This window comes from Vulpes vulpes, chromosome 13, assembly GCF_048418805.1.
Source record: "Vulpes vulpes isolate BD-2025 chromosome 13, VulVul3, whole genome shotgun sequence".
Taxonomy (NCBI): Eukaryota; Metazoa; Chordata; class Mammalia; order Carnivora; family Canidae; genus Vulpes; species Vulpes vulpes.
In genome coordinates this window covers 159,639,246-159,651,489 of record NC_132792.1, presented here as the reverse complement: position 1 = coordinate 159,651,489, position 12,244 = coordinate 159,639,246, and the positions used below count along the sequence as shown (strand labels likewise).

The 12,244-nt window shown below is 38.4% G+C and overlaps 1 protein-coding gene across 6 annotated transcripts in view; it reads left to right on the top strand.

The window, feature by feature from the left end:
- Nucleotides 1-12,244, top strand: part of KDM5B (lysine demethylase 5B) — an 86,925-nt gene that overhangs the window by 20,454 nt on the left and 54,227 nt on the right. For 5 of the 6 annotated variants that reach the window (XM_072733633.1, XM_072733632.1, XM_026018019.2 and 2 more), the window contains exons 2-4: nt 7,527-7,604; nt 10,138-10,260; nt 11,182-11,352. In XM_072733633.1, coding sequence (XP_072589734.1) covers nt 7,527-7,604; nt 10,138-10,260; nt 11,182-11,352 — 372 coding nt within the window. Of the gene's footprint in view, nt 1-4,593; nt 4,908-7,526; nt 7,605-10,137; nt 10,261-11,181; nt 11,353-12,244 lie in introns of those variants that run through there. The other variant, XM_072733635.1, reaches the window with a different exon arrangement.

Here is a 12,244-nt window from a genome sequence, read left to right as displayed (position 1 = left end):
TCTTAAGGGTTCACAGTATAAGTAAAAATAAGGTATGAGAAGTATAAGGAAATACATATATATATAAATTATTATTAAAATATTTGGAAAATTATGAAGATAGAATTTTAGAAAATACTGGAAATGTGTACCAAAATGTAGTGGGTTCTCTCTGAGATGGCTACATTTTTCTTCTTTATGTGTGTTCTCTGATAGTTTAGTAAGGAGCGTTCCTTTTGTATTAGGGAAAGTTATTTTAAACCTGTTGCTTAACTTTTGCCCTAATAAGAGAATATGCAGTTAGGATGTTCTATATAGTGGCCATATAGGAGATAGCTTGGTTAATATAAAATGCTAATACTGTGGAACCATACATAGGCTTGCCCACCACAGTGTTAATTTTTACAGTATAGAAATTGAATTCTACTGCCACTCTAGCAGCTCCTCTCAGCAGATTGTTAAGTACTTCTACCCTTGAATTACATACCTAAAACCATTTTAGAAAGAGCTCTGTAAGCATGGAAACCCGACAGTATAAGAAGCAAGTTTTTGTAGGGGCACCTGGGTGGCTCAGTCAGTGAAACGTCTGCCTTTGGTTTGGGTCCTGGGTTTGAGCCCCTTCTTGGGCCCTCTGCTCAGTTAGGAGTCTGCTGCTCCCTCTCCCTCTGCTCCTCCCCGCCCCCTGCTTCTGTGCTCACTCTCTCTCTCAAAGAAATGAAATCTTAAAAAAAAAAAAAAAAAAGCAGCAAGGTTGTATGTATATTAATAAATCTGAAAAAATACAGCAAAAAATAAGATTAATAGGCCTTGGATATTATATATCAATTTATGAATGCCATTTTATACAATTTTATAATGAAGATTAGAGAATTGAAACCATTGTATTAAACATAACCAATCATAAAACAAGGTTGCATTAGGCTTCCTGGGAACTAAAACTTTGCAACATAAACCTTTCCCGATAACTAATATTTTTGACCATTTACTTTGTAAATGCCAGGACCTGTCTGAAGACTTTAACATGTATTTTTTTTTTTCTTAAGGTTACAGACCCTTTACCCCTTTGAAATCCTGGTGAAACCTATGGACTGTTCCCCAAATATCCTCATACACCCACTTCTATACAGTTTAAGAACCTCTGATTTAAGGAATGAAAGTATGATTCTAAAGTCTAAGAAGAAAATCCTCTGTGGTTTTTTTTGTTTTTCTTAAACTAGTGGCTCATTAAGGATGGGAGATCTTAAATAGACTTTGGGCAAATGAGTGGCTAATCAAAGATACCCTAAGAGAGAAGTTAACATTATCTAACTTATTTTTGTTTGGAAGACACTGAAGTCCTTTGTATTCTGGAACTTCCCTGGTAGACATCCGTCAGTGAGTGGTCATTGGATTCCACTGAGAGACTCTGCTTGTCTTAATTTATAGAAGGGGAGTTATAATGATTATGGTGTGCCTAGTTCTGCCTCTTAGGTTTAGTAGGTGTCTTAAGGACGTCATACAGACATAAAAACCATTAACTTGATGAAAGAGTAGTCTTTATATTGTACTTCACGTGTGTATTAGTCAAATCTTTATTAAGGTTGAGGGGCGCTTGGGTGGCTCAGCTGGTTACACGTCTGACTCTGGATTTCTGCTTGGGTCATGGATCTCCGAGTCATTGGATTGAGTCTGGTGTGTGTCAGGCTCTGTGCTGCATGTGGAGCCTGCTTGGGATTCTCTGTCTCCCTCCTTCTGCCCTGCTTCCACCCCTCCCCCCCAATAAATAAGTCATTAAAAAAACTTTATTCAGGGCAGCCTTCTTCCCAGGGCCTGATCCTGGAGGCCTGGGATCGAGTCCCACCTCAGGCTCCTGGGGCCTCCTTCTCCCTCTGCCTGTGTCTCTGCCTCTCTGTCTCTCATGAATAAATAAATACAGTCTTAAAAAAAAACTTTATTCAGGTCAATAAGTCTTGGCATGCTCAACTGAAAATTTTTCTGACTTGCCTTAAAACACTAAGATAAATGCTTTGTTTAGTTCCTTAAAATTTTGCCACTATAGTTTTGTATTAACGTGTTGATAACCTAGAAACTGTTAAGACGCTGGATTAAAACAGAGTTTAGCTCTGCTGCATTGGATTAAAGGTCCTTTGAGTGCATTTATTCTATGATGATTGGCTTTAATAGATCATGCAATTAAAAAAATACATTGGTCCTTAGTTAATGTTATTCTTTATAGACTAACCAGAATGAGCTTTTGACATTGATTTTTAAAAATTAGTTTTGTCTGCTGGAGTCAGAGAATCCATTTTTGGAGTAGCCTTTATGAGAATGTACATTCTCATTTTCTGATTACTAGATCTCAAAATGGTGATAGCTTCCCTGTAATAGACTAAGACAATATTCTGATATGTGGATACTCATTGTGGATCATTTACAGAGTGAATTTTCATGGAGTTTTTGAAAAATCCTTAGCATCTTATGAAAGTTATTCTCCCACAGGTCAATTTTGTCACCCACTTCTCTCAGTTAAATGTGCTGTAAGTTGTTCAGTGCTGGGACTAACGAAAATGTTTGCTTGATGTTTCCGAGGTCTCTGAGGATTTTTGAAGCTTCAACTTCCTACTTAATTGCCTTCTCAAGGAATATATTTTTTAGTGCTTAGGAAAATAATTGAACTTTTAAATAATAGTTAAATAATAATAAATAATAAGCCTTTCAAAATGAAGGCTTAAAGTAAAAGCCATTTTAAAGTTTTAAAAGTGAGTGGATCAGGGGATCCCTGGGTGGCGCAGCGGTTTGGCGCCTGCCTTTGGCTCAGGGCACGATCCTGGAGACCTGGGATCGAATCCCACGTTGGGCTCCCGGTGCATGGAGCCTGCTTCTCCCTCTGCCTGTGTCTCCGCCTCTGTCTCTTTCTCTCTCTCTGTCTCTCTCTCTCTCTCTCTCTCTGTGTGTGACTATCGTAAATTAAAAAAAAAAAAAAAAAATTAAAATAAAAGTGAGTGGATCTTAGCGGGGAATTTATGCCTTGTAATCTATGAACTCTAACAACACCTATTTAGGATGGAAATGCTGTTTTATGTTAGAAAAATGATTTATGAACCGTTTTATTGTTAGAAGTTAAAAGTTTTGGTTAGATTATATGATATCCCCTTTAGATACTTAAGTGTCAAACCCGGAATTATCACACTGTTATTTAATAGTCTCTTCCCTTCTTTAATAGCTTCTCCACCTCCCCCCACCCTGCCCCCAGTGTAAAAGTTACATTGCATCAAGGCCAGACTCAGCCAAGGATATCTTAATCCTAATATTTCAGTGAGCATTGCAAATAATATGTAATTCTTTTATTAGAGTAAAGCTTTGCAGCTGATAATGAAAGTCTTGAAACTAAATGACATTTATCCCATTTTCCCTCATTCTTTGTAACCAGAAGAGGTGACAGTTTTCAGCAATCTGTATTCAACGAAGGAGTGGTTTCCTCTGCAAAATTTTTAGTTTTTAACATATTATGCCCACTGTGTGAACTTCCTTAGTGATAGATTTGTGCTGTTTTTCTCTTGGTGCTTTGTTTTTGGGATTAATTTTATTTGAAAAAGCTTCAGTATAAAATAAGCATATGTTCTATGATACGTATACACACATACATACAAAGACACACAGTTCACTGTAATATATAACTTTTAACGTATACATAAGGTGAAATTAATTCCTTGGGGGCTCAGTGGTTGAGCGTCTGCTTTGGCTCAGGGTGATCCCAGGGTCCCAGGATCGAGTCCTGCATCAGGCTCCCTGCGTGGAGCCTGCTTCTTCCTCCACCTGTGTCTCTGCCTCTGTGTGTGTCTCATGAATAAATAAATAAAATCTTAAAAAAAAAAGAAATTAATTTCTCTATCATTGTGTTTTGGGATTAGAAGGCCTATTTAGAAAAGAAAAAGGCCTATTTGATTAATCAGGGAATGCCAAAAATTAACCATAAGTCTTAGTTTATAAAATTCTCAGGCCATGTGGACAGTATGTTAATCATTTACTTGTATCTTCTTACGTAGTATCTTTGAGATGTATTTGGTCTAACCTTCAACCCAGATCAATTCATTTCAGAAAGCTTACAGCTTTTATAAACTATTAGAGAGCAAAGCTCTGAGCAATATAAAGTCTTCCTATTTAGCCTGTGATAGTGTTGAGCAATGTGATTTTCTTCTACTACATTGTGTTCTGTATAATTAAAACACATTGCTTTCCTTATCTTTATCAAACTAAACAAAAGCAAATTACTTTCATTTTTCTGATCGAGGGTGGAGTAGATAGTATTTTTAAGTTGATGAACTAAGTATAATATTTCTTTTTTCTTTTTTTATTGATTTATGATAGTCACACAGAGAGAGAGAGAGAGGCAGAGACATAGGCAGAGGGAGAAGCAGGCTCCATGCACCAGGAGCCCGATGTGGGATTCGATCCTGGGTCTCCAGGATCGCGCCCTGGGCCAAAGTCAGGCGCCAAACTGCTGCGCCACCCAGGGATCCCAGTATAATATTTCTTTAACTGACAACTGACATTGAAGCAGGAGCCATTGTCTTTGTGGAAGCAGCAATGTGACAGCATTAAAATACTTGAAGGCCTTATCTGTAATGGCCTTCTTAAACAGGTAGTGCTGCCATTTTTTTCTTTCTTTTTGGTATAATAGTAAATAGTTTCGTACCAATTTGTAATCTGCCTTTTTTTTCCTTTTAAAAATAAATTGTGGTAGATTGTAATCTTTTTAACATAATAGTTTATCAGGCATTGGTGGTGGGCATTTTTACTGAATTCTCCCAATCACTAAAACAAAACCTTGTTTTACTTTTTTTTTTTTTTTTTTTTTCTTCTCCAAGTAAGCTCTACACCCAACGTGAGGCCTGAACTAATGACCCCAAACCTCAAGAATTGCATGCTACATGGACTGAGCCAGCCAGGTGCCCCAGACCTTGTTTTACTTTTAAACTAAAGGCAATCAATAGTAATAAAAAGTCTAATAATACAGATTTGAAATAACAGTAACCTTTTCACCCTTCCTATTGAAAGTCTTTAAAATTTACATGTATGTAATATTGTTGGCGCCATTTTACATGTTTTGGGTTTTTTTACTCATAAAATGTTGGCTATCTTTCTGTGTTTAGAAACTGTAGATCTTTTTTTCTTTATTACAGCTGCAAAGTGTTTTATTTATTGATATGTCAACATTTATTTACCTTACTCTCCATTGATAGATAGTAAGAATTTTTTTTCTTTTTAAGATTTTATTTTTTTTAATTAATTTTTTTAAAAATTTATTTATGATAGTCACAGAGAGAGAGAGAGAGAGAGGCAGAGACATAGGCAGAGGGAGAAGCAGGCTCCATGCACCGGGAGCCTGACGTGGGATTCGATCCCGGCTCTCCAGGATCGCACCCTGGGCCAAAGGCAGGCGCCAAACCGCTGCACCACCCAGGGATCCCAAGATTTTATTTTTTTTAAAGTAACCTCTACATCCAGTGTGGGGCTCAAACTTAAATCCCGACATCAAGAGCTTCATGTTCCACCCCCCTGAGTCAGCCAGGTGCCCCAATATTAAGGTTTTAGGTTAAAACAACTCTGCAGTGAATTTTCTTTTGTGTCTCTGTATCTTGGTGTTGTGAGTGGTGACAAATATTTGTAAATTCTCACCCAGGGATCTCCAGAGTCAGTAGGCCTTTAAAAATGTGATGCTTTCTAACCCACCTCTGAAAACAGCCTACTAATCATCAGGGTCCTCACATACTCCTAATGCTAATGGTGTATATAGTTTAAATCTTTGCGAAACTGATAGGGAAAAACAAGGGGATCTTGTGTATTTCTTGAATTTTAAGTGAACTTGGACACCAGTCTTTTTACAGCTGGCCATTTTTTTCTTGCTAACTACTACACAATCTGCCCATTTTTCTGTGTTTTCTTATTGGTAGGAGTTCTTTGTAAATCTAGAAATTTAAAATGCTGTATAATATTGAGTGTTATAATACCAGTAATATCTTTCTAACATAATATTGCAATACTTTTTAAAAGTTATTCCTTTATTCTCCCATTGTGGACACTTAAGTTGTTTGCAGTTTTCTCTACTCACAGGTGGCATATATACTTTCCTTGTCTGATTATTTCCTCATGATAGTTTTAAGAATCTAGATATGTTTAGGATGATTCTTTAAAAAAATTTTTTTTTATTTATAATTTGTTATTTATTCATGACAGAGAGAGAGAGAGAGAGAGAGGCAGAGACACAGGCAGAGACACAGGCAGAGGGAGAAGCAGGCTCCATGCAGGAGCCCGATGTGGGACTTGATCCCAGGACCTCAGGGTCACGTCCTGGGCCAAAGGCAGACAGACACTCGACTGCTGAGCCACCCAGGCGTCCCTAAAAAAGTTTTTTTTTAAAGATTTTATTTAGTCATGAGAGAGAGAGAGAGAGAGAGAGAGAGAGAGGCAGAGACATAGGCAGAGGGATGTGGGACTTGATCCTGGAATCCCAGGATCATGACTTGGGCCAAAGGCAGATACTCAACCACTGAGCCACCCAGGTGCCCCAGGATGATTCTTTAAAATTAGGTTTGGTTTTTTTTTTTTTAAGACTTTATTTATTTATTTATTTATTTATTCATGAGAGACACAAGGAGAGAGAGACAGAGACACAGGCAGAGGGAGAAACAGGCTCCATGCAGGGAGCCCGATGCGGGACTCGATCTCGGGTCTCCAGGATCATGCCCTGGGCCAAAGGTGGCTCTAAACCGCTGAGCCACCCGGGCTGCCCTAAAATTAGTTTTTGAATGGCAGTCTCCACCACCCTGTTCCCCAACTTATCCTCAATTTTATAATAAAAGTTAAGGTAACTAGGAGGTTATATATATACATAAATATAGTTGCTGGATGATTTGACGTTTTAGCTATTTTGTAAAAAGATTACTTCTGTGTATAGAGGAATCAAAATCTCTTTCAAAGTTTGGTTTTTCGGGGCACCTGGGTGGCTCAGTCAGAAGAGTGTGTGACTCTTGATTTTGGGGTCATGGGTTTGAGTCCTACATTGGGTGTAGATACTACTAAAAATAAAAACTTCAAAGTCAGGTAATTTTCAACAGCTTGCAGTTCAGTAACATTCATTTGGGGATCCCTGGGTGGCGCAGCGGTTTGGCGCCTGCCTTTGGCCCAGGGCGCGATCCTGGAGACCCGGGATCGAATCCCACGTCGGGCTCCCGGTGCATGGAGCCTGCTTCTCCCTCTGCTTGTGTCTCTGCCTCTCTTTCTCTCTCTCTGTGACTATCATAAATAAATAAAAAAAAAACAAAAAAAAAAACATTCATTTGGAAGGGTTGAAGAGGGGTGTGCACAGGATGCATCATTTATATGGGGAAGGGTAATCGTACATATTCTGCTCTTCTGGTGGAAAAGAGTTTGAGAAATTACTACCCATCTTCTATTTTATATGACTGGTTAGAGATAATGTGTTTTACTAAGCTGGGGTTTTAACAGAATTTTTATAATTTCAGAATTATAAATTCGTCTAATCAAAGCCTTTGCTTCTCCCCTAGGATTGGCAGCCACCATTTGCATGTGATGTTGACAAACTTCATTTTACCCCTCGTATCCAGAGGCTGAATGAATTGGAGGTAATATCGTAACTGTTGTTCTGGTGGACTGTGTTCTAGAGGGACTTTCTTCAAAGAATCTCTGTCACAAATCTACTGGTTTTAGTGAAGCTAAAATACAGCCAATAATTGATAATCATGGTAAAACAAATTTGCTATGAAAATGACAAAAAGGCCTTTTTGTAGCAAGCCAGATTTCATTGAAAACACTTTTTGTCAATCACTTTTGGCCTCTTAATTCATTTAAATCCTTTTAAATTAGATGACAACCACAAGAATTTAGATTTAAGATTGATTGATTGATTGATTGATTGATTTATGAGAGAGAGACAGACAGACAGAGGTAGAAGCAGGCTCCATGCTGGGAGCCTGATGTGGTTTTGATCCTGGGTCTCCAGGATCATATCCTAGGCTGAAGGCGGCACTAAAGTGCTAAGCCACTGGGGCTGCCCAAGAATTTAGATTTTGAAGGGAATGTACTTTGAGACTATCTAATGGAAAGGAATTTCCAACTCTAATTTTTTTCCTAATACACATCTTCACTTAGATTTAATAACATAATTTCATTTCTTTTTTTAAAGAGTTTTTTTATTTATTAATGAGAGACACACACAGAGAGAGAAGCAGAGACACAGAGGAGAAGCAGGCTCCACTCAGGAAGCCTGATGTGGGACCCGATCCCGGGACCCCAGGATCTCGCCCTGAGCCGAAGGCAGGCACCAAACTGCTGAGCCACCCAGGGATCCCCTAAAATTTAATTTCTTAAGGAGGAGTGAGGAATACTTGGGTATTCTCTAGGGAAGAGATGTTTCTTCAATCTGTTTGCTCCTGAAATCCTAAAGTATGGAATGAAGAAGGCTTAAGTATTAATAATCTAGAAGTAGTGTTTACGTTAACATTTTGAAAACCTGATTTTCATATTGAATCACGCTTTTCTATAAAAAAAACATTTTTAACTTAAATGGAATATACGTTCACTGGCATTCTGTGAACACTGGTGGTAGTAGCATCTAGTATCTATATTTTCAACATGAGCTTAAAAGATAGGAAATGGGTACTAACTTTGAGGTCTTAGTACCTTTGTTCCTTTGTACTTAGTACCTTAGTTCCTTTGGGAACATTTGAACATTCATCTCAATTTTGCTCTTGAGCAAGATAAAACTACTAAAACTATCAGACTTTAATTTTCAAGGATAGGAAAGAAAAATGACAGAAAAATTTTCATAACTTACAGACAACAGTAATAATTTGTTAAATGAATACAATTAATTAAGAAAATTTCCCCTGGTTTTCTGTTATCTTGTCAGGACTCATTAAAATTGATATGGAATCTGTTGTAAATCTGATTTTGGATTTGTGTTTGAGAGGGTGCCCTGGTGGCTCAGTTGATTAATCATCTGCCTTCACCTTAGGTCATGATCCCAGGGTCCTGAGATCTAGCCCCACATCAGGTTCCCTGCTCAGCAGGGAGTCTGCTTCTCCCTCTCTCTCTGCCTTTCCCCCTGCTTGTGCTCTCTCTCTCTCTCTGTCAAAATCTTTAGAAAATAAAAAGAAAAGATTTGTGTTTGAGAAAATAAGAAAACTTGTACTTGAAAAGAATAGACCTTTAAAATTACCTCAATTGTAAAAAGACCATTATTTGCTATATAATTTTAATCAATAACAAAATATAGGAGTCCATAAGTGAAGTGCTTTTCAGAATGCTACTTAAGGGAAGGCTTATTAGGGATCCCTGGGTGGCGCAGCGGTTTGGCGCCTGCCTTTGGCCCAGGGCATGATCCTGGAGACCTGGGATCGAGTCCCACGTCGGGCTCCCGGTGCATGGAGCCTGCTTCTCCTTCTGCCTGTGTCTCTGCCTCTTTCTCTCTCTCTGTGACTATCATAAATGAATTTAAAAAAAAAAAAAGGGGGAAGGCTTATTAAGTGCTTAACTTTTTGCTTGAGACATAGTAGGGGCTGAATTAAATAATTATTTAACCAGCTTTATTTTGTATATATATTTTTTGGTAGTTTCTGTATTGAATTCGGAAGTGATATTTCATGGGGCGCCTGGGTGCCTCATTCCAGTTAAGCAACATCTGCCTTTGGTTCGGGTCATGGTCCCAGGGTCCTGGGATCCAGCCCCACATGGGGCTCCCTTTTTAGGAGCCTGCTTCTCCCTCTCCTGCTCCCCCTGCTTGTGCTCTTGCTCTCTCTGTCTCTCAGATAATAGATAAAATCTTTTCAAAAAATAAAGAAGTGCTATTTCACTTAGGTATTCTTTTTTTCTTTTTAAAGATTTATTTTAGAGAGAGAAACAGAGCATATGTGGGAGGGGCAGAGGGGGAGAGAATCTCAGACTTTGCACTGTGAACACAGAGCCTCATGTGGGGCTTGATCTTACGACCATGAGATTGTGACCTGAGCTGAAAGGAAGTCAGATGCTCAACTGACTGTTCCACCCAGGTGCACCTCACTTAACTATATTAAGAGTGAAAATACCACACACATAGGTAGTACACAGGAGTTTTAAAAGAAGCTAAGTGCTATTAAAATTAATTTCTTTGTCATTTAGGCCCAAACTCGAGTAAAACTGAATTTCTTGGACCAGATTGCAAAGTACTGGGAGTTACAGGGAAGTACTCTGAAAATTCCACATGTGGAGAGGAAGATCTTGGACTTGTTTCAGCTCAATAAGGTAAGAGGCTAATGGCCATCTCCCTCATTTAGTATCTTTCTGCCAGCCTGAATTTGATCTTCTTCACCTTACGTAGAAACGTATTGTTGTTCGGGCTCTACTTGTCCGGTCTGAAAGCCTTGCCTTGTGAAATATTTTGCTGCCACCTTTTGTGTGTGTCATTTTAAAACTTAACAATGTTTCTGTAGGATACTCCTTTCTGTTTTATTACAGTTCAAGCAAATGGGGCTCAAGAAGAAAGTTGACCAGTGCTAAAGGCTGAGTCATAATTCAGTACTTGAAATTCAGGTTTACTTCAGTGTAAAACCTACATTCTTTACCCCAAAATGGTGCCATCTCTCCCACTCCCTTGGCTTATTATGCAGTTTTTTTCTTTTTAAAGATTTTATTTATTCATGAGAGAGAGACACAGAGAGGGAGAAGCAGGCTCCCTGTGGGGAGACCGATGTGGGACTCGATCCCAGGACCCAGGATCACATCCTGAGCTGAAAGCAGACACTCAAAAAAAAAAAAAAAAAAAAAAGAAAGCATTCGCTCAACCACTCACTCAGTGAACCACCCAGGCATCCCAGCTTATGGAGATTTTTGAGGACCACTGAGTTGGACAAAGTACTAGGGCTCATTCATTATTAGAGATTTAGTTATTGATCTGTTCTTCCTCCCAGAAAATCTTGACTGCTCTGGGGAACTGAGAAGTAGCTTTTGGGGGTACAAAATGTTTATGGACTATATTGTTAAAAGCAATCTTTTAATTTTCTAGGTTGAAATTAGTAGTGCAAGTATATTTTCCTTTGACTTGGAAAATGTGTTTTTAAAAATAACCGTAGCCAAGAACATTTTGTTCTTGGAGTCATACCTAGGTAAGAAGGAGTTAGAAGTGATTTCTGTACAGGTGTTTCTGATTTCTTTTGCTATTAACAGTTAGTTGCAGAAGAAGGTGGATTTGCAGTTGTTTGCAAGGATAGAAAATGGACCAAAATTGCCACCAAGATGGGATTTGCTCCTGGCAAAGCTGTGGGCTCCCATATCAGAGGGCATTATGAACGCATCCTCAATCCCTACAACTTGTTCCTGTCAGGAGACAGTTTGAGGGTAAGTATTGATGCCAATTTTAACCTGTTTTATTGCACAGCTTATTGGTATATTGTCTTTCAGGGTGAATGAAGAGGCCTAATTCTGTGTGGAGAACATCGTTGAGAAGACTTCGTATTGTGAATTTGTCCTCCTATCTTTCTGTTTTGTTTTGAGAACAGCCATATTAATTAGAAGTGGGTTTTTGGAATGAATAAGATTGTGGAGGAAATAGCCTTTTGCTGTCAGAAGCCAAAGTCTGTATTTAACTTCACTAACGCTGTGTCTTCCTAATGACGAGTTGATTATTATCTTGTTATGGGTTGTACTTTTGCATTCACATACTTTGGAGAGCATATTCCTCGTTGTCACATGAAAGTACCACCTGTGAAATAACTTGGCTACCTTTTCTCTTGCCTGCTGAGATCTCTGAGATTTTCAGATAGAATGCTGATGTGGGTAAAAGGTAGGGGACTTAATAATGCTGTATAGCTAATGGATCCCTCTTCTAATAGTTCCTGTGTAGCTGTTTGTTTTTTTTACAAAGATGGTATTTGCCAATTTATTCAAATAACTTTCGTCGTAATTAAACTGTATTAATAAAATCTTATTTCAAGACCCTGCTGGAAAGAATAATGTCATAATTGGTTTACACCCTTTGAGTTATTCTAAGGCAAGAGCTCTGAGCCCTATAATTTTAAGAATTGTTACTGTGTTATGGAGAAGTAGAAAGATAATAACATAGTTTCGAGAGGGCAAACTACTAATCAGAAGTCTGTTTTCATATTATAGAGATACCATCTGTAATGCTCAAATCCTATAGATTTTTATAGCATTGCAATTTTCTTCCCTTTTCTCCCTTCTTGATTCCAGGGGAGCTTTCTTTTCAACCTAGAAGGGCATGACCAATCTA